At 40.9% G+C, this 27,041-nt stretch overlaps 1 protein-coding gene across 2 annotated transcripts; it reads left to right on the forward strand.

The window, feature by feature from the left end:
- Positions 1 to 121: 121 nt before the first annotated feature.
- Positions 122 to 27,041, forward strand: ZC3H8 (zinc finger CCCH-type containing 8). 2 transcript variants are annotated; one of them, XM_006065950.4, is made up of 9 exons: positions 122 to 318; positions 4,475 to 4,571; positions 16,515 to 16,746; positions 17,954 to 18,084; positions 20,045 to 20,167; positions 20,669 to 20,780; positions 21,977 to 22,086; positions 22,998 to 23,047; positions 26,448 to 27,041. In XM_006065950.4, exons 1-8 carry the CDS (start codon positions 239 to 241, stop codon positions 23,025 to 23,027), a joined length of 915 nt encoding a protein of 304 aa, XP_006066012.3. In that variant the 5' UTR covers positions 122 to 238; the 3' UTR covers positions 23,028 to 23,047; positions 26,448 to 27,041. The 2 variants fall into 2 exon arrangements, with proteins under 2 accessions (XP_006066012.3, XP_006066013.3); XM_006065951.4 differs by lacking the exon at positions 4,475 to 4,571 and having other exon boundaries at positions 16,520 to 16,746.

Raw genomic sequence — 27,041 nt, forward strand, 5'->3', positions numbered from 1 at the left:
TTTGAGATAAAGTATTCAAAAAGTGTTGGTACATGTAACTGAACAGAAGTAGCACAGCGCCTGCGCAGAGCGGCGGGGGCGGGGAGAGCGGCGGGGGCGGGGAGAGCGCCGGCTTGCGCAGCGCAGGGATTGAACAGCGCACGCGCGGTGTGACCTACGGGCGGTGAGCTGCGTCGCGTGGGACCTCCTCGCGCAGAGCTTGTTTCTTGGTAGCTGCCCTGCGCCGGCGCCGAAGAGAATGATGGATTTTGAGAATCTTTTCTCCAAACCCCCAAACCCGGCTCTTGGCAAGAAGTCCACCACGAATTCTGACCAAAGGTGACCGCTAGTCTTTTCATGCTTTTAACGCAGGGACTGCAGCCGGGTTCCGCCTCAGTTGCTCAGGGAGTCCGCGGGGGCGGCGCCGTGAGGTCTGGCGTCCAGAGGTCGTTCGGGGGCAGGAGTTAGAAGCCGGGGTTGGGTCCCGGTTCGTAGACCGCCGCGGCCAGAGGCCCGGGGAGCGGCGGGGTTCAGGCGGCGAGCGGGGTGGGGGCGGGGGAAGTTGAGTATGCTCCCTTTTCTCCGCGCCCAGGTCCCTCTGGCTGGGAGGGAGCCCGCCTGCGGCCCCTGTAGCATTTGCCTTCCAGACCGTCAGCTCAAGGAGGACAGAGATCATTTGTGGTTCTCACTACACGTGCTGGGCGCTCTTCGGTAGAAAAGATGAGTCGTGAAGGATAAACAGCGAGTAGTCTGCCTTTAGTCTCCCGATTTACATTGAAAAAGCCTAAAGACCATAATAAAGCAGCGAACTACATTGCGGTGCATTATTTCCTTTATGTTTAAAGAGGTATTGAGACTGCCGTGGAGAAAGTGAAAGCTGGATAGTGGGTGAGGGAGGATGGGATGGTAGGGAAGATGTAGATCTTTTAAAGAAGGTAGTTAAGGAACGTTTACTAATAATATTGACGAGGAATATTTGAGTAGGGGCTCGAAGGAAGCGAAAGAGGTTGATTATCTAGTGGGAAGAATATTCCGCTGTGATGGGAGCAAAGGGGCCAGAAAGACAGCTGCAGTGGAGAGGAAGAATGGTGGGACTGGAAGAGAAGAACCTGAGAGGTATTGGAATGGGGGGTGGAAGGGAAGGGGCAGATTGTGTAGGGACTTGCAGTTACCATAATAAGGACTTTGGCTTTTACCTTGAGTGAGGTGAGGGGTAAGTATTGGAGGGTTTTTAGCTGAGACTTACACATTAGCAGGACCATCTGGTGGTTGAGAGTAGACTGTAGTGGCCGCTAGTAGTTAGGGTTAGTAGCAAGAAGTGGTCAAGTCTGGGGCTTCTCTGGTGATCCAGTGGTTAGGAGTCTGCCTTGTAATGTCTGGGAAACTGGTTCAATCCCTGGTCAGGGAAGATCCCACATGCCCCAGAGCAACTGTGTGCACCACAGTTACTGAAGCCTTTGTGTCCTGCAGCAAGAGAAGTCACTGCAGTGAGATCCCAGAGCTCCAGAACTGAAGTATATGCTGTAGCAAGGAAGACCCAGCAAAGCCAAAAATAATTAAAAATAAATACTATTTTTTTAAAGAGCGTGTTCAGTCCAACTCTTTGAAACCCCATGGACTGTAGCCCGCCAGGCTGCGCTGTCCATGGAACTTTCCAGGCAAGAATACTGGAGTGGGTTGCCGTTTCCTCTTCCAGGATCTTCCTTGACCCAGGGATTGAACCTGGTGTCTCCTGCATTTGTCAGATGAATTCTTTACTACTGAGCAATTGGGGCGAAGCTCAATGAAGAGCACATGGCTAGATTTTTTTTAAAAGGTGATCAGGTAAGGCTGTATTTTGAAAACTGGATGGGGAATATGAGAGAGGAGTTAAGGTCGACTTCAGGGTTTTTGGTTTGTGTCATTAGGTTAGAGTTGCTGTTTAAGATTGTAGGGTGATTGGATCAAGAGTTCAGTTTTGGATATAAGATTTTGTCTAGTAGATATTTGGGGCTTCCCTGGTGGCTCACATGGTAAAAAATCTGCCTGCAATGCAGGAGACCTGTGTTCAGTCCCTGGGTCGGGAAGATCCGCTGGAGAAGGGAATGGCTACCCACTCTCGTATTTTTGCCTGGAGAACCCCATAGACAGAGGAGCCTGGCGAGCTACAGTCTCTGGGGTCGCAAAGAGCCGGGCCTGACTGAGTGCCTAACACTGCTACTGCTAGTAAATATTTTAATTGCCTTTTTTTCTTTCTTTCTTTTGGCTAAGTCACATTCGAGATCTTAATTCCTCGGCCGGAGATCTTAATTCCAGGCCAGGGATGGAACCCTTGCCCCCCACAGAGGCAGTGTGAAGTTTTAACCACTGGATTGCCAGCAAAGTCCCTAGTAGGTACTTTGAATAGGAAGTTGGCTCTGCCTGCCTGAACTCAAATCTCAGTTCTGCTCTGCTAGATTTCTGACATGTTTTGTAAACATTCTGTGTTCATTTTCTCATCTGTAAAATGGGCTTTTTAACAATAGCATGTACGTGGAGGGCTGTTGTGGTGTGTCTAATGTGCATGGAGCAGCACCTGGCACAGAGTAGGCGTAAAGCACGTCAGACGCTGTTACTGTTGCTGTCGTCATTATTGCTCTGCCTAAGGAGCGTTTGCTTCCTATATAAGACAGTTCATGACTGGAAACTAGACCAGTGCTAATCCACAGTATTTGGTTTATTGGCTCTCGTAACAATGGCCTTGATCCCTCTTCTGATGGATGTGACGGAAGCTCTGACGCAGGACAGATGAGTGTAGTAACTGTTGGGTTGGATGAAACTAACGTTCCCAGCTCCTGCTGCAACTCTGAAAGAAGTGCAGAGTCACTGTTCACAGTCCTGTGCTGGCGGCACTTTCCACGTGCAGCATGTTCTTCTGAAATTGTCTAGTCCTTGCCCTTGTCTGGCGTGTAACTCAGATCTTAAGCTTTTATCACGTAATCACTACTTGTCTTCAGCCCCCTGTGTCTGTGTGTGTGAGTCGCTGGGTCGTGTCTGATTCCTTGCAACCACTAGTCTCCTCTGTCCATGGAGTTCTCCAGGCAAGAATACTGGAATGGGTTGCCATTCCCTTCTCCACCCTGTGTCTACAGCATCTACCATTATTTAGGTTTAGCTGTATATTTTACTGGCCTCTTTGTTTCTTGTAGTTGCCATTTTCATCTTTCTTAGGTTTGTTTTTAGTTTTGTTGGAATATCCTCTAGTAGTCATCTGAGACAGTCTCTGCTTGTTCAACTTCTCAGTTCTAGTGACCTTGAGAACAACTTTTCTTTCTTTTTTTAAAAAATATATTCTTAGCCACACCATGCAGCATATGGGATCATAGTTCCCCAGCCAGGGATCGAACTGCATTGAAAGCAGAGTCTTAACCACCAGACCGCTGGGGAAGTCCCAACAACATTCCTTTTTGATCTTCCCACTTGAATGTAAGTTTGGCTCTCTTCTGACCTCAGAAGGCACCCTGAATTCTACCTGAAATATTTTTCTCCCTGACATTCCTCTTTGTTTTCAATTCTTATGTATCTTTTAGGTTCAGAAAACCTTTGGTCCCCATATCTTAGGTTTAAAATGTTCCTCATATATACACCAGTTCTTATCACCCCATACCGAAATTTCTTTCTTTCTTTCTCCCAAGTAGATAGAAAGTTCTCAGAAAGTGCGAACAAGGTCTTTTTCATTGTTATATCCCAGGATTTAAGACCCAGAGCCTGGTATATGGTGGATTCTCAGTATTTGTTGAATGAATAGATGCTTTATATAGCTTCTAATAGTTGACTATTAAGGTTATGTAGAGACATTACTTTGCCATCAAAGGTCCATCTAGTCAAGGCTATGGTTTTTCCAGTGGTCATGTATGGATGTGAGAGTTGGACTGTGAAGAAGGCTGAGCGCCGAAGAATTGATGCTTTTGAACTGTGGTGTTGGAGAAGACTCTTGAGAGTCCCTTGGACTGCAAGGAGATCAGCCCTGGGATTTCTTTGGAAGGAATGATGCTAAAGCTGAAACTCCAGTACTTTGGCCACCTCATGCGAAGAGTTGACATTGGAAAAGACTCTGATGCTGGGAGGGATTGGGGGCAGGAGGAGAAGGAGACGACAGAGGATGAGATGGCTGGATGGCATCATTGACTCGATGGACATGAGTCTGAGTGAACTCCAGGAGTTGGTGCTGGACAGGGAGGCCTGGCGTGCTGGGATTCATGGGGTCGCAAAGAGTCGGACACGACTGAGCGACTGAACTGAACTGAAGGTTATGTGATTTAAAGTTTCAGCTTTGCAGTTTACTCATAAACGTATGTTGACATTTACTGCTTATCATAATTTTGTACATTTCTCTGAAATATTTGGAGGAGAATCTGATTTTGGAATTTCTTTGAGGGCAAGTTGAAGGTAAACCAAAGCAGTGGATATTAATGCTGTGATATGAACCCTTTTCAGGTTGAAAACCCTTTTGTGTTATTTGATATTTTTGCTACAGAATCGGTGGTGAAATAGATGATACAGAAGTTGAAGAAACACAAGAAGAGAAAATAAAATGGAAAGTAAAACTGGAATGTGAGCAAATGCCCAAAAAAGTAAGATTAAGTTGGTGTATTGAAAAAAACAGACAGGAAAGGGTGTGAGAAATTAATTAGAGATTCTGTTTGTCTCATTTTAGGCAGCATTTGAGACCAGGTTACTGGAAACCTGTTTATGCCTTTTAAAAAATTAATTGTTTAAGAACTTTGTTGTCGTTTAACATGAACTGATTATCTCTGTGAAGTGGTTGTAAACAATTTCAAAAACTTCTTTCTTTTCAAATTAAAGTTTTGATTTGCTACCTTAGCTAGCCTTAGTGACTAACAGCTTAAAGACTGTATTAGTTTGCTAGGACTGCCATCACAAAGTACCACATACTGAGTGGTGACTTAAACAGCAGAAATTTATTGTCTTGTGGTTCTTGAGGCTGGAAGTCCAAGAGCAAGCTGTTAGGAGGGTTGGTTCCTTCATAAGGCTGTGAGGAGGAGTCGGTTCCATGCCTCTCCCCTAGCTTCTGGTTAGCTTGCTGGTGGTCTTTGATCCCCCTTGGCTTGGCTTCCAGAAGCATCATCTTGATTTTTACCTTCATGCTCCAAAAGGCATTCTCCCTGTGTGAATAGGTCTGTGTCTAAATTCCCCCCTTTTATAAAGACACTAGACATATTGGATTAAAGCCTATCCTAATGACCTCATCTTAACTGTGGTATGATCTTAAATGTGGTATGTAATTATACATATAATGACCCTATTTCCAAATGTGGTCATGTTCTAAGGTACTGGGGGGTTATGCTAAGTCACTTCAGTCGTGTCCGACTCTGTGCGACCCCATAGACGGCAGCCCACCAGGTTCCCCCGTCCCTGAGATTCTCCAGGCAAGAACACTGGAGTGGGTTGCCATTTCCTTCTCCAATGCATGAAAGTGAAAAGTGAAGGTGAAGTCGCTCAGTCCTGTCTGACTCTTAGCGACCCCCTGGACTGCAGCCTGCCAGGATCCTCTGTCCATGGGATTTTCCAGGCAAGAGTACTGGAGTGGGGTGCCGTTGCCTTCTCCGACTGGGGGGGAAAGGACTTCAATTTGGGGAAGACACAGCCAACCCACAGCAAAGCCAATATCTGCTTCTGTCTTGCTTTTTCTCTTTTGGAACCTTTGTTATTGTGAACTTTAACACACTACAAAAGAATGAGTTCAAATTGGCAGTGAGATCTGCAAGACACACATGGCCTTTAATATGATACTGTTATACTCAGCTTTATAAAAGGATACAGGGCGGAAAGTACAGCATCTTCATCTCAGAAGGCCTCTCAGCTACCCAAGTACATAACTTCTTTTGCCCTTTGGGGCATATATGGCTGCCGTAGACGAGAGCCCTAGTTAAAACTGAGAAATGATAGCTTGAATTTCCCAGACATTTTTAATACTTAAAAAAATTTTTTTAACTTCCTTGGTGGTGCAGTGGATGAGAATCCGCCCACCAAGGCAGAGGACACGGGCTCGATCCCTCCTCAAGGAAGATTCCGTATGCTGCAGAGCAACTAAGGTTGTGCTCCACAACTGTTGAGCCTGTGCTATAGAGCCGGGGCGCTGCAGCTACTGAGCCCACGGGCCACAACAGAAGCCACTGCACTGAGAAGCCTGAAACTAGAGAAAGGCCTGGGCAGCAGCAAAGACACAGCACAGCACAGCAAACACTAACTTGTGCACCACTACTACTGCACGCATGCTCAGAGCCCACAAGCCCGTGCGTCTAGCGCCTGTGCTCTGACGAGAGGAGCCCCTGAGATGAGACGCGCATGCGCTGCAGATACCCCCCCCCCGCTGCTAGAGAAAGCCTGCGCACAGCGGTGAAGACCCAGCACAGCCCAAATAAGTAAATAATATTACTTTAAAAAATTTTAATATTAATCGCATAAGCCCCAGTCCTTTGTGCCCACTTAAAGTTCCCTGGTACATATATGACCCCATACAGGATACAGGCAGATACAACCTTCTGTGGTTATCTTAAGGAGTTGCTCAGAAACAATACTGTGAGAATGTAGACGCCTAGGTTACTTGTCAGTAGGCTTACTTCAGGCCAGGCTCTTTCCTTACAAGTGTATAAAACATAAGTGTATCACAGCTAATTAAAAAGTGAACTCAAGTGGACACTGTGCAGCTCTCCTTTTCTCAGTCGTGTTCCTTTTTCTCCTTCCGGAGGTGACTACTATCCCAACTTGTGCACGAATCGCTTGTTCTTTGCAGTTTTCCTACTAATGCTGTCCTCCTTAAGAGTGCCGTTTTCTCGTGGCTGTTTTTGCACTTGATAGAATAGTGTTGTATGTGTCCTTTTGTTTCCTTTCTCTTAACATTATATTTTTAAGACTCATAGTATGCATAATGTATACTTATAGAATATGCATAGTGCACACAAGTGGTGTATTCTTATTTGTTCATTTTCTCAACCGCATAGCCTTCCATTATTTGAGTATACTAGGTGCTGGCATTGGTAGACATTTGGCTTCACTTCCAGCTTTGGAGGTTGTGATTACATCTCAGTTGTATCCTGCCTCACATCTCCTCTGCAGTTACCTTGGAGTAGAACCACCGGGTCTTAGAGGATAAGCATCTTTCCCTTTACCATGATGCCAAGCTGTATTCCAGAGTCGTTCTACTGATTTTTATTCCCAAAGGCGGTGTAATGAGACTCTGTATTTCTACACAAATATCTCCACACTTTCTTAAATTTTGCCATCTGGTGAGATACCTTCATTGTCATTTAGTTTGCATTTTATTGATTACTTTTAAGATGGAGCATCTTTTCATATTTGTCCAATTTAGATTTCCCTTTTTTGTGTGCCAGTTTTAAGTCTTTTTACCTTTTTTCTTTTTTCTTTATTCTGGATATAGGGGATTTTTTTCCCCCGTGTGGATTTATGTCTTGCAGGTATCAGCTCATTTTGTAGCTTTTTTCCCAATAGCAATTTTTGATAAAAGGTTAATTATTTTAATGTATTCAAGTTTATTAATATTTTTTTCATAGTTAATGCTTTATGTGGCACATAAAGAGTTAAGGACTATTATGCTGCTGGACGGAGAAGGCGATGGCACCCCACTCCAGTACTCTTGCCTGGAAAACCCCATGGACAGAGGAGCCTGGAAGGCTGCAGTTCATGGGGTCTCCAAGAGTCGGATACGACTGAGTGATTTCACTTTCACTTTTCACTTTCAGGCATTGGAGAAGGAAATGGCAACCCACTCCAGTGTTCTTGCCTGGAGAATCCCAGGGACGGGGGAGCCTGGTGGGCTGCCATCTATGGGGTCACACAGAGTTGGACACAACTGAAGCGACTTAGCAGCAGCAGCAGAGGGGACAAATTTTGGATTACTTTTTTTTCCATTATCCTACCCAGTTGTTCCAACACCATTCACTGGGGGAAAAGGCTGTTCTTTTCCCCCATGAATCTTCAGTGTCACTGTTGTCAAAAATCAAGTGTTTGGGAAAAAAAAGTGTTTGTGTTCTGATGGATCTGTTTCTAGAGTCTCTGTTCTCATCCACTGATTTATGTGTCTACCCCTCCCCTCAAGACCACATTGTATTAATTAGTACAACTTAATTATGAGTTTAGATATCAAGCAACTAAGTCATCTCACGTTTTTCTTCTTTAACTGTCTTGGCTATTCTCAGCCCTTCGTATTTCCATATAAATTTTAGAAATAGTTTGTCAAGTTCCACAGAAAACCCTGCTGGGACTTTAACTTGGGAATGCATTGAAACTGTAGATCATTTGGGAGAGAATTGATATCTTTAGAATATTAGATTGTCCAGTCTTTAGGTCCTCTTTTAATTGTCTTAGTAGTGTTTTATAATTTTGTTTGTAGATACCTTACATACCTTTTGTTAGATTTAATGCTGGGTGTCTGATGAGGCTTCTGTGAATTACATCTTTTTTTTTTTTTAAGCACTATTTCTAACTTATTTTCATTTAGCTGGCATATTCTGTTATATACGAATGCATGGGATAAAGCTTTTGAGTTCTTGTAAACGTTTCTGAAAATACTGACTTTATCCTCACAGCTGGTAGGTATTTTGGCTGAAATAGACTTAAGCTTGAGGTTATTTGCCCCATTTTCTTCTGCTATCCATGTCGCTAGTGTGAGTCTTGCCAGTCTGGTTCTAGTCACTTTGTAAGCATCCTGTTCTGGGAGCTTTTAGATTCTTCTCTTTATTCTCAGTATTATTAGAGACTGTGAATCTTCTCATTCATTTTGCTTAAGTATTTGGTGAGACTATTCATACCCTTCATGCACAAGAAATGTGTTTTATTTTTATTCTTTGTCTTTTATCTTTTTATTCTAAGGAACTTACTCTTTCTGTTTATCTTCATTTCATGAGTCATAATTTAATGATTCAAGAGTTCTTTCTTGTTGTGCTGTCTTGTTATAACTTTATAGCATTAAAAAAAAAATACCATCTTGATACCTTTGTGTATTTGTTTAAAATTTTTGTATTCTTTTCTTTTTCTTGAATTGTATTTCTTCTTCTGGGTCAGGTTTTCTCTTTTTCCTGCTTTTTTGTTTTATTCTCTAGATCTTTTTTGCTTTGTTCTCAGGTTTCTCATTGCAGTGGCTTCTGTTGCAGAGCATGGGTTCTAGAACACAGGCTCAACAGTTGTGGCTACAGGCCTGGTTGCTCTGTAGCATGTAGGATCTTCCCGGATCAGGGATTCATCCTGTGTCTTCTGCATTGTCTTTACCACTGAGCCACCAGCGAAGCCCTGCTTTTGTTTTTCTTTGCTGCTAAGTCACTTCAGTCGTGTCGGCCTCTGTGCGACCCCATAGACGGCAGCCCACCAGGCTCCCCCGTCCCTGGGATTCTCCAGGCAAGAACACTGGAGTGGGTTGCCATTTCCTTCTCCAATGCCTGAAAGTGAAAAGTGAAAGTGAAATCACTCAGTCGTGTCTGACTCTTGGAGACCCCATGAACTGCAGCCTTCCAGGCGCCTCTGTCCATGGGATTTTCCAGGCAAGAGTACTGGAGTGGGGTGCCATCGCCTTCTCCGTCCAGCAGCATAATAGTTCTTAACTCTTTATGTGCCATGTATCCCCTTTGGCAGTCTGGCAAAGCTCTTGGACCCTTTCTCAGAATAATGTTTTTAAGTGAATAAAATAAAAGATGTTGGGTTATAATGGAAGTTGATTTTATTGAAACACAGTTATCAAAATATTAAGAAATGAGGTAAGAGTAATTTCTTACACAATTATTTAGTGTATCAACAAAGATACACAATTATTTAGTATATCTTTGTTGATACACTAAATAATTAGATCCAACAATAGGTTTCATTACTATGTTTTAGGTCTAAATATTATGTTGACAAAGTGATGACCATAACACATAATGTACTTTGAGATGTGCAGTAAGTATAATGTGTAAAGGTCCCTGTGATTCTGTTCGTGACAGTTGCAGCTACCGCTGGTACTACTGTGGTTTGCAGCCAGTGTTCAAAACAGAAGGAAAGGCTAAAATGTCAATTTAGAGGTTGATGAAAATTAACATGTGGTTTTTATTCTCATCCAAGTCCATTGAATTCTATCATTCTGTCCATAGACCCTTGGCCAGGGGCAGGTGGGAAGGGGGCGTGCATCTCTGGACAGCAGGTTACGAACCCCTGATACAGAATAGAGGATGGAGTGTTTTTCTGATGGAAGTTGTTCCCATATGTCAGAATGTAAAGGATTTCATTCTGGGGTCTTAGTACTCATACAAGAAGACTTGGCCTTTTTCAGACATTTTAATAAATTTCTTTAGAGACTAACCCTCATTTTTGCATGGGGTAAATTTTTGTTTGATTATATTCTGGGTTGAGAGGGGGTGGTCAGAGATAATTTGTTACAATAGCTTTGTTTTTGGTTTTTTTATATAGCATTTTAATTCATTCTCGTTTATAGCCCTATTTCTCACACTGCAACCTAAGCCCAACCTCCAAATTATAGCTTGCTTTATGTTTGTCAAAAATTTGCCAGGAATTTGTTGAACCCTTCTTAATTCCTTCCTGACAAATTGTACTTCATTTCCCCCGCTCCCTATGCACACACTCTTTTGAGACTATTAATTTCTACGTTTCTGTACTTTTATTTCTGTGGAATTTCAGGAGGCCATACTAGTTCTATAAACCATTCTGAATCAAGCACAAGAAAATCTTTCACTTAAAAGAGGAGACAAATACTTCAGACTTTCTTATGAAAGGGGGAAGTTGTAATATTGTATTCTTATAGTTTCTAAGTTATATAGAGAACAACAGACATCAGAGCAATGAGTTTATAGCAGCTGCATGAGGACATATTTAAGCAATCATTGTATTAATATCTTGTATATCTCAGTGACCTCTGAAAAGAATGTCAGTTAGAAATGCTTCTCTAATGTATGGGCTTCCCTGGTGGCTCGGATGGTAGAGAACCTGCCTGTGAATGCCAGAGATATATAAGAAATGTTGGTTCAATCCCTGGGTCAAGAAGACCCCCTGAAGGAGGGCTTGGCAACCCACTCCAGTGTTCTTGCCTGGATAATCCCACGGGCAGAGGAGCACATTGGGCTACAGTCCAGGGGGTGGCAAAGAGTCGAACACGACTGAGCGACAACACTTTAACTCTCTCTAATGTCTAATAAAGCATCATAGCTGATGATCGTCCTGGCTTTATAATGTTACCAAGTCATCTCATCTCTTCATTTAATACAAGTAAGTCACTTTTGTTACTGCTTGTAGTGAAAAGGGTCAGCTTCAGGATTGCAGGCCTGTGGGTCTTGTGGGATGGGGGTGAGGTCGGGGGACATGTGATATCACTCATCTGGATCCTTGTAATGTCTTGATTCAGATGCACTGAATAGAATCCCATGGTTGTGCTAAACTTCATATGCACTATTGCACTTGAATGATTTTTTTGGTTCTCCCTATGCCTGCTAAATAATGTGAAAGGCTGAAATGAAAGTAAACGTAGTTATCCTCACAGCCCCACCCATCAACAGAAATTTGGATTAAAGATGTACTGAGCATGGCCCCGCCCATCAGAACAAGACCCAGATTCCCCCACAGTCAGTCTCTCCCATCAGGAAGCTCCCACAAGCCTCTTGTCGTCCATCAGAGGGCAGACAGAAATGAAAACCACAGTCACAGAAAACTAACCAAACTGATCACATGGACCACAGCCTTGTCTAACTCAGTGAAACTATAAGCCATGCCGTGTGGGGCCACTCAAGACGGACGGGTCATGGTGGAGAGTTCTGACAAAACATGGTCCACTGGAGAAGGGACTGGCAAGCCACTTCAGTATTCTTGCCTTGAGAACCCCATGAACAGTATGAAAAGGCAAAAACACTGAAAGAGGAACTCCCCAGGTCGCTAGGTGCCCAATATGCTACTGGAAATGAGTGGAGAAGTAACTCCAGAAAGAATGAAGAGACGGAGCCAAAGCAAAAACAATGCCCAGTTGTGGATATGACTGGTGACAGAAGTAAAGTCTGATGGTTTAAAGAACAATATTGCATAGGAACCTGGAATGTTAGGTCCATGAATCAAAGTAAATTGGAAGTGGTCACACAGGAAATGGCAAGAGTGAATATCAACATTTTAGGAATTGGTGAATTTATTTCAGATGACCATTATAACTAGGACTGTGGGCAAGAATCCCTTAGAAGAAATGGAGTAGCCCTCGTAGTCGACAAAAGAGTCTAAAATGCAGTTCAGTACGGTGGCTCAGTCATGTCTGACTCTTTGTGTGATCCCGTGGGCTGCAGCACACCAGGCTGCCCTGTCCATCACCAACTCCCGGACTTTACTCAAATTCATGCCCCTTGAGTCGGTGATGCCATCCAACCATCTCATCCTCTGTCATCTCCTTCTCCTGCCTTCAATCTTTCCCAGTATCAGGGTCTTTTCAAATGAGTCAGCCCTTCCCATAAGGTGGCCAAAGTATTGGAGTTTCAGCTTCAACCTCAGTCCTTCCAATGAATCTTCAGGATTGATTTCCTTTAGGATGGACTGGTTGGATCTCCTTGCAGTCTCTAAAGAGTCTTCTCCAACTCCACAGTTCAAAAGTGTTAATTCTTCAGCACTCAGCTTTTTTTATAGTCCAACTCTCACATCCATACATGACTACTGGAAAAACCATAGCTTTGACTAGATGGACCTTCATTGGCAGAGTAATGTCTCTGCTTTTTAATATGCTGTCTAGGTTTATCATAACTTTCCTTCCAAGGAGTAAGTGTCTCTTAATTTCATGGCTGCAGTCACCATCTGCAGTGATTTTGAAGCCCCCCAAAATAAAGTCAGTCACTGTTTCTACTGTTTCCCCATCTGTTTGCTATGAAGTGATGGGACTGTATGCCGTGATCTTAGTTTTCTGAATGCTGAGTTTTAAACCAACTTTTTCACTCTCCTCTTTGACTTTCATCAAGAGGTTCTTTAGTTCTTCTTCACTTTCTGCCATAAAGGTGGTGTCTGCATATCTGAGGTTATTGATATTTCTCCTGGCAATCTTGATTCCAGCTTGTGCTTCCTCCAGCCCAGCATTTCTCATGATGTACTCTGCATATAAGTTAAATAAGCAGGGTGACAGTATACAGCCCGATGTACTCTTTTTCCTATTTGGAACCAGTCTGTTGTTCCATGTCTAGTTCTAACAGTTGCTTCCTGACCTGCATACATATTTCTCAAGAGGCAGGTCAGGTGGTCTGATATTCCCCATCTCTTTCAGAATTTTCCACAGTTTACTGTAATAAACTTGCAATCTCAAAAACAACAGAATGATATCTGTTAGTTTCCAAGGCAAACCATTCAATATCACAGTATTCCAAGTCTATGCCCCAACCACTAATGCCAAAGAAGCTGAAGTTGAATGGCTCTATGAAGACCTACTAGACCTTCTAGAACTAACACCCAGAAAGATGGCCTTTCATCATAGGGGACTGGAATGCAAAAGTAGGAAGTCAAGAGATACCTGGAGTAACAGGCAGGTTTGGCCTTGGAGTACAAAATGAAGCAGGGCAAAGGCTAACAGAGACTTGCTAAGACAATACACTGGTCATGACAAAAACCCTCTTCCAACAACACAAGAGACAACTCTACATATGGACATCACCACGTGGTCAATACTGAAATCAGATTGATTATATTCCTTGCAGCCAAAGATGGAGACGCTCTATACAGTCAGCAAAAACAAGACCGGGAGCTGACTGTGGCTCAGATCATGAACTCCTTGCCAAATTCACTCTTTAATTGAAGAAAGTAAGGAAAACCACTAGATGATTCAGGTATGACCTAAATCAAACCCCTTATGATTACACAGTGGAAGTGAGGAATAGATTTAAGGGACTAGATCTGATAGAGTGCCTGATGAACTATGGATGGAGGTTTGTGACAAGTATAGGAGGCTGTGATCAAGACCATCTCCAAGTAGAAGAAATGCAAAAAAAGGCAAAATGGTTGCCTGAGACCTTAAAAATAGCTGAGAAAAAAAGAAAAGTAAAAGGCAAAGCAGAAAAGGAGAGATATACCCATCTGAATGCAGAGTTCCAAAGAATAGCAAGGAGAGATAAGAAAGCCTTCATCAATGATCAGTGCAAAGAGATAGAGGAAATCAATAGAATGGGAAAGACTAGAGATCTCTTCAAGAAAATTAGAGATATCAAGGGAACATTTCATGTAAAGATGGGCACAATAAAGGACAGAAATGGTATGGACCTAACAGAATCAGAAGATTTAAGAAGAGGTGGCAAGAATACACAGAGGAACTATACAAAAAAGATCTTCATGACCCGGATAATCACGATGGTGTGATCACTCACCTAGAGCCAGACATCCTGGAATGTGAAGTCAAGTGTGCCTTAGGAAACATCACTATGAACAAAGCTAGTGGAGGTGATAGAATTCCAGTTGAGCTATTTCAAATCCTAAAAGATGATGCTGTGAAAGTGTTGCCCTCAATATGCCAGCAAATTTGGAAAACTCAGCAGTGGCCACAGGACTGGAAAAGGTAAATTTTCTTTCCAATCCCAAAGAAAGGCAATGCCAAAGAATATTCAAACTACCAAGCAATTGTACTCATCTCACACTCTAGCAAAGTAATGCTCAAAATTCTCCAAGCCAGGCTTCAACAGTACGTGAACTGTGAATTTCCACATGTTCAAGCTGGTTTTAGAAAAGGCAGGGGAATCAGAGATCAAATTGCCAACATCCATTGGAGCATAGAAAATGCAGGAGAATTTCAGAAAAACATCTATTTCTGATTTATTTACTATGCCACAGCCTTTGACTGTGTGGATCACAATAAACTGGGGGAAATTCTTAAAGAGATGGGAATACCAGACTACTTGACCTATCTCCTGAGAAATCTGTGTGCAGGTCAAGAAGCAACAGAACTGGACATGAAACAATGGACTGGTTCCAAATCGGGAAATGAGTATGTCAAGGCTGTATATTGTCACCCTGCTTGTTTAACTTACATGCAGACTAGTACGTCATGCGAAATGCTGGGCCAGGTGAAACACAAGCTGGAATCAAGTTTGCTGGAAGAAATACCAATAACCTCAGATATGCAGATGACACCACCCTTATGGCAGAAAGAGAAGAGGAACTAAAGAGCCTCCTGGTGAAAGTGAAAAAACTGGCTTAAAACTCAGCATTCAGAAAACAAAGATCGTGGCATCCTGTCTCACCACTTCATGGCAAATAAATGGGGAAACAATGGAAACAGTGAGAGACTTTATTTTCTTGGGCTCTAAAATCAGTGCAGATGGTGACTGCAGCCATGAAATTAAGACACCTGCTCCTTTTAAGAAAAGTTACGACAAACCTAGACAGCATATTAAAAAGCAGAGTCATTACTTTGCCAACAAAGTTCCGTCTAGTCAAAGCTGTGGGCTTTCCAATAGTCATGTATGGATGTGAGTGTTAGACCATAAAGAAAGCTGAACGCTGAAGAATTGACGCTTTTATACTGTGGTGTTGGAGAAGACTCTTGAGAGTCCCTTGGACTGCAAGGAGATCCAAGCAGTCCATCAGTCCTGAATATTCATTGGAAGGACTGATCGTGAAGGTGAAAGTCCAGTACTTTTGCCACTTGATGCAGAGCTGACTCATTGAAAAACATCGTGATGCTGGGCAGGATTGAAGACAGAAGGAGAAGGGGACCACAGAGGATGAGACGCTTGGATGACATCGCCGATTCGATGGACATGAGTTTAAGCAAGCTCCGGGAGTTGGTGATGGACAGGAAAGCCTGGCGTGCTGCAGTCCTTGGTGTTGCAAAGAGTCAGACACGACTGAGCGACTGAACTAGACAACTGGGCCTTTTACACATAAACTGTTTAATTGAAATGTATCGTCTGTACTGGTTGTAATAATAAATCTGGATTAACCCTGGTGTCTCCAAGTATGGACACCTGTAACCCATACTTGGGAATGTTTCTGCACCAAGTGCTGGAAGGTGTCTGCTGCTTGGGCTGCTTGGCAGTTTCTTGTCATCATTGCTGCTACATCCCCTGCCAGCAATGCTTGGAGTTAAAGGGAGGAAGTAGACTTTGGTAGCTGGTGAGGTGGATTTCCAGTTGGGCCATTTTAGTTTACTTGCTCTCGATGACAAGTTAGTGAATTAAACCATGTGAAAGGATAGTCGATGCAAAGGGAGAAATAAAATGTGGACTATATTACTGTAGTTCTTTTATAGCAAATAATTAAGTTGTGGGGCTTTAGTCTTTCAATCTAGTAAAGTACACACAGTGAACAGATTGAGTCTTCCCTCAAAGCATCTTTTAAGTATGGATGCATGTGTTTTTGCTTTTGTTTTTTTTTAATTCCAGAAAATTTCATATACATACAAGTGGAAAGAATAGCATATGAAACCCTTGTGTTCTCATCCGTCAACTTTAACAATGATCAGTTCACAGCCAGTCTTTATTTCTCCTTCATGACCAGATTGTTTCAAATCATGCTAGGTTTTTAAATTTGAAAATTTAATTTTTACTTAGTTTAGGCACTCTAGAAGCTCTACATCTCCGAAGAATTTGCAACATAGGAAATCAAGAAGTAAGGACTATGATGCATATACTGATGATGACATCTGCAATCAGGAGCCAGAGGATAATTTTGCTAAGGAGCTTCAGCAGTACATACAAGCTAAAGAGATGGCAAGTGTTACTCAGTCCTTACCGTGTCCTGAAGAATCTGTGAAGAAAGAGACAGCAAAGGGGACCAAGAAAGGTAAGAGTCAAATTGTTTGATCATTTAAAGTAACCTGGAGGAGTAGTCACCATTGTCCATGGTTGGAGTTGGGGGTGGGATCTGCATTTTATCTCATGATAAGATCAGATTTTCTTGGATCTTGACATCAAATGTGAGCTGGTCACTTGGTGTACAAATGCTCAGTTTGCAAGAGGAGTGGAGAGTGCAGCAGAGTTTTCAAAGGATGACTACTTTGGAACTCCCCTGGTGGTCCAGTAGCTAAGACTCTGAACTCCCAATACAGGGTGCCCAGGTTCGATCCCTGGTCAGGGAACTAGATCCTATATGTGGCACCTAAAAATCCTGTGTATACAGCTAAGGCCTAGTAAGGCCATATAAATAAATAAATAATTTTAAAGGACATGACAGCTTTGCAAGGGAGAATGCTAAATCCTTGGCTTCAGCATATGTGAAGGACAGGAAATACCTTTTCTGGTTGCTTTCCTTTGAAGAAGAATAGACTGGGATAAGAGTGTATGAGACTAAACTCAGGAATATATTCCTTTTTATAAATATTTATGTTTGGCTGCATCAAGTGTTAGCTGCTTCGTGGCGTGTGGGATCTTCGTTCCGTGACCGAGGGCCAAACCCATGTTCCCCACATTGCAAGGCGGGCTGTTAACCATTGGACCACCAGGGAAGTCCCCCAGGAATATATTCTTTTAGATTACTAACATTAAGCCATAGATATGACAATAAGGGACAATTGTAAGTAAAATTCTTAATCCTCTCATTTTTTTCCCCGTTGAAATGTTTTTCTATTTAAAATGGATCTATAGATCAACTTAATCTATATAAAATGTTTTCAGTGAATAATCTGACAGCCATATTTGAGATCCTTTGAAGCTTTTACTATTGCAGCGCTATAGCAGTTCATAATGAGATCCGTCGTACTTTGAACACTTAAAAAGAATCTGAGCTGGTGTCTTGCAAGAACGATTTTGTTAATTATCTTGCTTTTTTCCTGGCAGTGCCTTATATATTTTCACAAGGAATGAATTTGGGATCCAGAGTATATTAATCCCAGAGCTCCTGGAAAGACAGGTCCACATCATCCCAGTTTTCACTTTTTGAATAGTGGAGAACTTTTCCTGCATTATTATAGAATATCCCTCTTAAGAGTAAACTGCTATTGTTGTTTTATATTGTCTTTAAGTTAAATTGTTGTTGTTGTTGTTGTTTTTAGCTATTAAGCAAAAAAATAAAAACCTTAAAGCTGGTGACAAGAATGGTAAAAAGAAGAAAATGAAGCGAAAGTGTCCTGGCCCAGGAGACAAAGGAAATGCTTCCCTGAGGAGCAGTGGCTCACAGGACCAGGTATGAGAATCCATGTGTCTCGGAAGGCACTGCATCTCACACCTCAGTGGGGCCTCCTTTACCCCCAGCGGGCTCCCCACATGCTTCCTTCTCACCGTTAGGCTCCCTTCCTCACACTCAAACCTTAGTGTCGTACCTGCTGCCCCTGAATACATACGCACAAGCCCCCTGATTTCTGAGTGCTGTGCTGTCAATGGCTGTGGAAAAACAGATGTGGTAAGCAAGGAAAAGAGAAGACAGCCATGTGTGCGTGTGTGCTCAGTCACGTCCAGCTCTCTGCGACCCCATGGACTGTAGCCCGCCAGGCTCCTCTGTCCATGGGATTTCCCAGGCAGAAATACTGGAGTGGATGCCATTCCCTCCTCCAGGGGATCTTCCCGACCCAGATTGAACCCACATCTCTGTGTCTCCTACACTGACAGGTGGATTCTTTACCACCACGCCACCTGGGAACCCCAAACCACTGGACTGCCAGGAAAGTCCCTAGATAGCTGTGAGGGCATTCCAACGGCCATTGGTCTATTGGTTTTTGACTCCCTCTGGAAATTGAATATTTTTGAGACACCCCCTTCCATATACCAGATCCCCCACCCCCTCTGGTATTTTGATTTTGCTTTCTAGAAGTTTTTCCTTGGTCTGCAGATGTAATCACAGTAGAGCAGTAAGTGACTCTTTTGGACTCTACTTTTCTGAGGGCTTCTAAGCTGGATGGCAGCCATTTGTTAGGCTTGGTTCAGGAGACAAGAGTTAGGGCTTGGTAAAATATTAGAAACACAAAATATTATAGACTGAAATGTATTTACATAAAATATATTTTACAAAAGACGAATATGAAGCCATAGGGTTTAGGTAACTGTCTATAGTCCCCCAGGGCCAGGCAGGGCTGCACCCAGACAGTGTTCCCTTTCCTTTGGTTTAGATTGACTCGTGATTATTCCACCATAACTGACAGCTCTTCTACATGAGAAACAAATTGTAAACATGTTTGTCAGAATTCAATCACATGATCAAATAAAACCGAGAATTAAAACTAGCATACTTGTTAGCACATAATTTTGATAGTGCTGAGTGGAGTTTTGACATTATTACGGAGCAGCTCACATAAGTGTGCAGTCAGCTCCCTTCTTGTACCTGTGGAATTCCTAAGACCGTATGTGGGAATACCATATGTAGATGCTGTAAGTTGTACCACAAGTTAACACGCTGAAAGTGATTTGTTTCTAAAGACCTGTAATGAAAGTCCCCTTTTGTTTTCATACCTTTATCACCATCGTTGAGGGTCTGTTTTTAATTATGTTTATTAATTTGAGCTCATCAGTATACTCAGCTCACACCTAGTGGGCCTGTCATTGAAATGAAAGGTTACACTGCTTTTGGTTGCTTTACCTGTTGATTTTGAGGTTTGTCCCCAGTGTTCTAAAGAGCCTTGTTCTTAGACTTCACTGTTTATCACAATGAGTGGAACTTACCTTTTAAAATTTTTTTAATTTTTTAAGTGAAGGCAAGTTCAGATGGTGCAGTAAGAAAGAATTGGTAGGTAAAGAATCCACCTACCAATTCAGGACCTGCAGGAAACTCACGTTCGATCCCTGGGGTTGGGAAGATCCCCTGGAGGAAGAAATGGCAGCCCACTCCAGGATTCTTGCCTGAAGAATTCCATGGACAGAGGAGCCTGACGGGGTTCGGGGTTGCAAAGAGCCAGACACAGTTAGCATGCAGTCAAGATACAATAAAAATTCAGATTGCATAAACACTAATGTTCAGTGATGGAATGATACCAAAACTGACAACCATTCATTTGTTTCAAATGATATACAAAATTCCAAGTCTAACCTAAAGGGCAATTCAGAAGAGTTACTTTTTAATGTTTTAAAAGGTGGTTTAAGATAATTTTGTACAATGGAATCAAATGTTTAATCTCTTATTTTTCACATTTAGTTTTTTGTTTTTGTTTTCATAGAATGGGAAATCTAAAGAGCAGCAGCAGCCTGTGAGAATGAGTCAGGGGTTCATCAACCAACATACGGTGCAACGCCAGGGAAAGCAAATTTGTAAATACTTTCTTGAAAGGAAGTGTATTAAGGTATAGTGTAAGCAAAAATACATTAAGATGTAAGGTATAGCAAAAATGTTCTAAAACCAGCTTCTGTTAGACACTCCAAAAGCATACCTGTATAATTTTAGAACTGTTTTCTTTCTGGAAAGGTTTCAAGTAGAAAATTTTACTGAAATATTCTTTTGTATTTAAGAAAGTAGTAATGTAATTCCACCGTGATAAGAGAACAGACTCTGTATGATTTTAATATCAGTAGACCATGAAATTCTTGTACCTTGTTTTATGTCTCTGAAAATAGATAATTTTTTTAAAATGCTTTGTGTTAAAAATGTTAAGGACTTGACAAATTACAAGCCAATATATGTAATACAATGCGGTTATAATAGCTCTTTAAAAATCAGACTATACTGCTTCTAACTAAGACTTTGTTTTCTTCTGGAATCATTTGCTTATCCAGAATTAAGTAGGAATTGTAATGGCTTAACTATGAGAAATAATGGCTTTTCCTTGTTTCTTCCTTTGGCCCAGGGAGACCAATGTAAATTTGATCATGATGCAGAGATAGAGAAGAAAAAGGAAATGTGTAAGTTTTATGTACAAGGATATTGTACCAGAGGGGAAAACTGCCTATATTTGCATAATATCCTTTATCACAAGATGCAGTAACTTTACTTTTCATGAATGTTTACATGAATGTAAAATTTTGAATGAAACCAGTGTTTTAACCATGGCAAAATTTTATTATCTAAGCTCAACTAGGTATTGAAGTGATTAAATTGTTCATAGATTCCTACTCCACCCCCTTGCCCCAAGAAAGAGTCTTTAGAAATTCTCTCAAATGTACATCCTCTCTGGGTAGTGTAACAGGGTCATGAGACCTTTCATTTTAGGTCTCAGGAAAACTTTCTCAGAATTTCTGCTGTGACATCCATGAATTGAATGTGTATTCATGAAATCTACTTCGTAAAAGAGGCAGGAATTGCATAGTTTGGGACTACTTCTTTTCTGTTATACTCTGTGCTGTATAGAGATTAATTGTCCCTTAATTGAAGAGTAACCCTAACTCTTGAGTATAAATGGTCTAGACATGCTATGAAAACATGGAACATAACATTTTAGGATAACTGCACATTTGGTCACCACAAAAGTTGTTTTCCTTTAAGTCATTCAATATAAGGAATCTCAAACCTGAACTTGAGAAATTTTTCCTGGATTGGAGTTGTATATATGGATCCCATTTTAAACAAGTCTACTATATGAAGGATCCAGATTTGCAAGACACATCATTGTTATTGACTTTAATTCCCTCACCCCAAAAGAATGCTTTAAAAATAGTCAAATTTCTCAAAGTATTTAAAATGCACATCTCTTCTGTCTTATCAGTGAAACATACCTGTAGTTCAAGAATAATTATGAGGGAGAAATTTGTCCTGTGATAGCCAATAAACTTATGTATATAATCATCCTAAAGTTAATTTTCTTGTAACCCAGTTAATAATTTATTGTCTCGTACTTTATTTTATTAAGAATGGATCTTTTTATTTTTAATTCATTAATTTATTTGGCTGTCCTGGATCTTAGTTGCAGCACATGGGATCTTTAGCATGTGGGCTTTAGTTCTCTGACCAGGGATCGAACCTGGGACCCCTGCATCGGGAGTGCTGAGTCTCAGCCACTGGACCACCAGGGAAGTCCTGTTGTCTCATATTTTACATAGAGAATTTAATGTTTCTACTAGTAGAAAAGAACTTCACATAGGAAAAATAAAGTTATTAGATTAATAATAAGTTATTTTAGCAGAATTAAAAATTTTTTCTTCCTTAACACTTGAGTTACATGAATATCCTTGCAAGTTTTACCATACAGGAGCAAAATGTTATCAGGGAGAACATTGCAAGTTTTCACATGCTCCATTGACTGATGAAACACAAGAACTGTTGGCTAAAGTAAGTACAATTTTAATTTTTGTTTTTCTTTTTTAAAGAATACGTTTGAACCTAAGGGTGGGAATTTCAAAAGACACTTATTTAAGCAGAGTGCTTCATGGGTTACCATATGGGTTATATTAGGACTGATAATTTAACAACTTACTTCAGTATAGAAAATTATTATTCATTTGTATGTTTTCCCTTGTAGCTTAAAGGAAAATTTATACTGTTGCTGGTATAAATTGGAATGTTCTTAAAAACTTCAGTGTATTTAGTGACCTCAGTAGCTAAGTCAGCAAATGGAAAACAAAGCAGATAGGAGAAATAGTACTCCTGATATACTCTTAGAAGGAAAGTTAAGGATCATTGGTTGATAAATATTTTAGAGTTACATCAAAGCATACTCAAGTGATATTTCAAAGTTTTCTTCAAAAGCTCTTTCAGATTGTAAGAAAAGATAGTTGAAAAATAATGGTCGTTCATGTCCTTTCATTTCCATGTATGAGTTGGAGCTAATCTCTTCAAAATTAAATTGAAATGTGAGTGAAAAGAAAAGATTCTTTTGAAACCAAACTGTTTAATCTTGCGGCAAAAACTCCCTTGAGCATATGCAAATATTGGAAAGTCAAAGGTCCTTATTTCTGGATGCTTTTAGTTTTGAATTAGGAAGAGTTATCCTGTAATTAGAAATTATACCAAATATTTGGTTGTTTATTACCATGAAGCATATATGGAAAAAATGATGTATGTAGAATTCATTTTTCAATTCCCCTTCTAGTAAATATTATTAGGTGATTACTAGGATTAATGGTTTAGGAATCTTTAGAAAATTACAAGAAGAAAAAAAAAAAAAATTACAAGAGTATTATGATGTACCTGAATTAGATAGTACATGAAAATGATTGTGAATTTTTTTCCCTCTGTATTAGATTTTGGATCCTGAAAGGAAGTCATCATGAAAATAAAATAGATGAAAAAGGTAAAATTAAAATTTAACACTTTTTTCCCCCCCTCTGAAATGTCTCTAGAAATTGGCATGGGAATATATATTTTCTCAAATAGAAGTCTTTTTCTCGCTCCTACCCCACTTAAAAATTATATAATATTTGATACATATAGATAGATAGATATGTGGGTCTCTCTGGATCTACTTCCCACTCTGGATTTGTCACTATCTTTTTGTATTTTTATTCTCTTGTTTTATTCTTTGTAGATTTACCAAACGTGTAAGGTTAACTGAATATTGTGCTTGGGTTTAGTCGATATTTATTGGTGACTTGCTATTCTTACTCATCATTATGCTTCTAAGATTCATTCATGTATATGTGTGCAGCTGCCATTCATTTGTATTCTTGTATAAAATTTTTTTCTATGAGTATATTACAATTTATTTATACATTCTACTGTTGATGGACATTGAGGTTATTTTTAATTTTTAAAATACAAACTCTTATTATAAATAAGTGTTTTACCTGTCTTCTGAGGGAAATATGTGTGAGTTGTCCTGAGTATGAATCAGGAAATAGAATTGTTCTATCATCTTAAAACTTAAGATAATGTGTATACTTATGCTTGATTTACATTGTGGTACAGCAGAAACCAATACAACATTGTAAAGCAATTTTTTTCCAGTTAAAAAAAAAAAACTTAGGATACTGCCAGTCTTTTCTAAAGTAGTTCTTACAGTTTTTATTCCCACCAACTGTGTAAAAGAAATTCTGTAGCTCCACCTTCAGAAACGGTATGGACCTAACAGAAGCAGAAGATATTAAGAAGAGGTGGCAAGAATACACAGAAGAACTGTACAAAAAAGATCTTCACAACCCAGATAATCACGATGGTGTGATCACTCACCTAGAGCCAGACATCCTGGAATGTGAAGTCAAGTGGGCCTTAGGAAGCATCACTACAAACGAAGCTAGTGGAGGTAATAGAATTCCAGTTGAGCTACTTCAAATCCTAAAAGATGATGCTGAGAAAGTGCTGCCCTCAATATGCCAGCAAATTTGGAAAACTCAGCAGTGGCCACAGGACTGGAAAGGTCAGTTTTCATTCCAATCCCAAAGAAAGGCAATGCCTAAGAATGTTCAAACTACCGCACAATTGCACTCATCTCACACTCTAGCAAAATAATGCTCAAAATTCTCCAAGCCAGGCTTCAGCAATAGGTGAACTGTGAACTTCCAGATGTTCAAGCTGGTTTTAGAAAGCAGAAGAACCAGAGATCAAATTGCCAACATCCGCTGGATCATCAAAAAAAGCAAGAGTGTTCCAGAAAAACATCTATTTCTGTTTTATTGACTATGCCAAAGCCTTTGACTGTGTGGATCACAATAAACTGGAAAATTCTGAAAGATATGGGAATACTAGACCACCTGACCTGCCTCTTGAGAAATCTGTATGCAGGTCAAGAAGCAACAGTTAGAACTGGACTTGGAACAACAGACTGGGTCCAAATAGGAAAAGTAGTATGTCAAGGCTGTATATTGTCACTGTGCTAATTTAACTCCTATGCAGAGTACACCCTGAGAAACACTGGGCTGGAGGAAGCACAAGCTGGAATCAAGATTGCCGGGAGAAATATCAATAACCTCAGATATGCAGATGACACCACCCTTATGGCAGAAAGTAAAGAAGAACTAAAGAGCCTCTTGATGAAAGTGAAAGAGGAGAGTTAAAAAGTTGGCTTAAACCTCAACATTCAGAAAACTAAGATCATGGCATCTGGTCACATCACTTCATAGCAAATAGATGGGGAAACAGTGGCAGACTTTGTCTTTTGGGGCTCCAAAATCACTGCAGATGGTGATTGCAACCGTGAAATTAAAAGACACTTCCTCCTTGGAAGGAAAGTTATGACCAACCTAGACAGCATATTAAAAGAAGAGACATTACTTTGCCAACAAAGGTCCATCTAGTCAAGGCTATGGTTTTTCCAGTAGTCGTATATGGATGTGAGAGTTGGACTATAAAGAAAGCTGAGTGCCGAAGAATTGATGCTTTTGAACTGTGGTGTTGGAAAAGACTCTTAAGAGTCCCTTGGACTGCAAGGAGATCCAACCAGTCCATCCTAAAGAAGATCGGTCCTAGGTGTTCACTGGAAGGACTGATGCTGAAGCTGAAACTCCAATACTTTGGCCACCTGATGCAGAGAGCTGACTAATTTGAGAAGACCCCGATGCTGGGAAAGATTGAGAGCAGGAGGAGAAGGGGATGACAGAGGATGAGATGGTTGGATGGCATCACTGACTCAGTGGACATGAGTTTGGGTGGACTCTGGGAGTTGGTGATGGACAAGGAGGCCTGGCGTGCTGCAGTTCATGGGGTCACAAAGAGTCAGACATGACTGAGCGACTGAACTGAATTGACCTTCAGCAATGCTTTAATTGTCAGGATTTTAAATTTTTGACCAATTTATTGGATGTAGAAATGGTGTCACATAGCTTTATTTTCATAAAGTTGTACATCTTTGTTTATGCTTACTAGCTTTTGAGCTTCAGCTTTAGTGAAATGCTGTTAATCTCTTGCCTGTATTTGTATATTGGACTGATTTCAGGAAAAAGAGAGTGGCTATGGGTGTAGGGAAAATGGAAGAATTAAGACTAATTGATTTTTTTCTAAACAGGGTGTGCAATAAAGACTTGATTTTCTTTTTTTTTTCCCCCATATGGAAAACGAGTCTCCCAGACCATTCAACTGAAAAGACTGCTTTTCCCCACTGATTTGTAATAGCCCCTGTGTTGTATATTGAGTTTCTTCAAATGGAGGTGTATTTCTGGGATCTCTCTCTGCTCCTTTTGTCCGTTTCTCTGATACTCTACTGCTTTAATTACTGGAGCTTTACTGGATTTTGATATAGATTGATAGAGAATCTGCTGTCAATGCAGGAGATGCGAGACGTGGGCTTGATCGCTGGTTGGGAGGATGCCCTGGAGTAGGAAATGGCAACCTGCTCCAGTATTCTTGCCTGGAAAATTCCATTTACAGAGAAGTCTGGTGGGCTACAGTCCATGGAGTCGCAATGAGTCCAACATGATTGAGCAGCACACCACATAGTTTGATAATTTTTCTAATGTTGTTCTTCAGGAGCATCTTGACTATTTTGGACTCTTTTACTTGGTTAGTTTAGTATAGTTTTTTTTTGTTGTTGTTGTTTTTTTTCAGTAGTTTAGAGGTGGGGTGTGTGGCTAAGTTGATAATTTTAACCAGCTGATATTTTTTTTTGTCTTGGTCTTTTTGGCCACACTGTGTGGCATGTGGGATCTTAGTTCCCCAACCAGGGATCAAGCCTCTGCCCCCTGCATTGGAAGCACAGGGTCTTAACCACTGGACCACCAGGGAAATCCCCAGCTAATGTGTTTTTGTTTTTTCTTCTGTAGCTTTGTATGGATGAAGAGTGCTTGTGTCTGTGCCTGTTCGAGACTATTCAAGACTTGATTTGGAGTGGTTTACAAGATTCCTGATGTAGAGCGCCCCCTTGTGTCATTACAGTGAAGTGCAACTCTTCCGTGGACAGTGCAGAGGGACAGAATGTGGTGTCTAATAAGTGAAGGGTTGATCTCCACCAAGATGGTTCCAGCCATTGAAACAGGAGGAGTGTATATGACAGAGATACCAGCTGGTGGGCAGATGTTATGGTAGTAGGTTGCAGAGGTCTCTTCTGAGTGATTGCATGTTCTCAATAAAATAGGAAGCAAGGTTAGACTGAGTAAGGATGGATGAAGAGGTATAGGAGTTTGAAGAGAGAAAACCATCAGGTTTCTCATAGAAGACATCCGGATAGTAGACAGTAAATACAGTTAACTCTTTTCATGTCATTAAATACATTCACAATATGTTGTTAATGGTTGCTCATAGCTTTGTTTTAAATTATGGTTTGATGATGTTTTAAAAACCCATTTCCTGTTTTTGGACAAAAAAGTTGTTTCCATTTTCCTACCATTGTAAATAAAATGGAACAGTGTCTCTTGCTA

The sequence above is a fragment of the Bubalus bubalis genome, chromosome 12 (assembly GCF_019923935.1).
Source record: "Bubalus bubalis isolate 160015118507 breed Murrah chromosome 12, NDDB_SH_1, whole genome shotgun sequence".
NCBI lineage: Eukaryota > Metazoa > Chordata > Mammalia > Artiodactyla > Bovidae > Bubalus > Bubalus bubalis.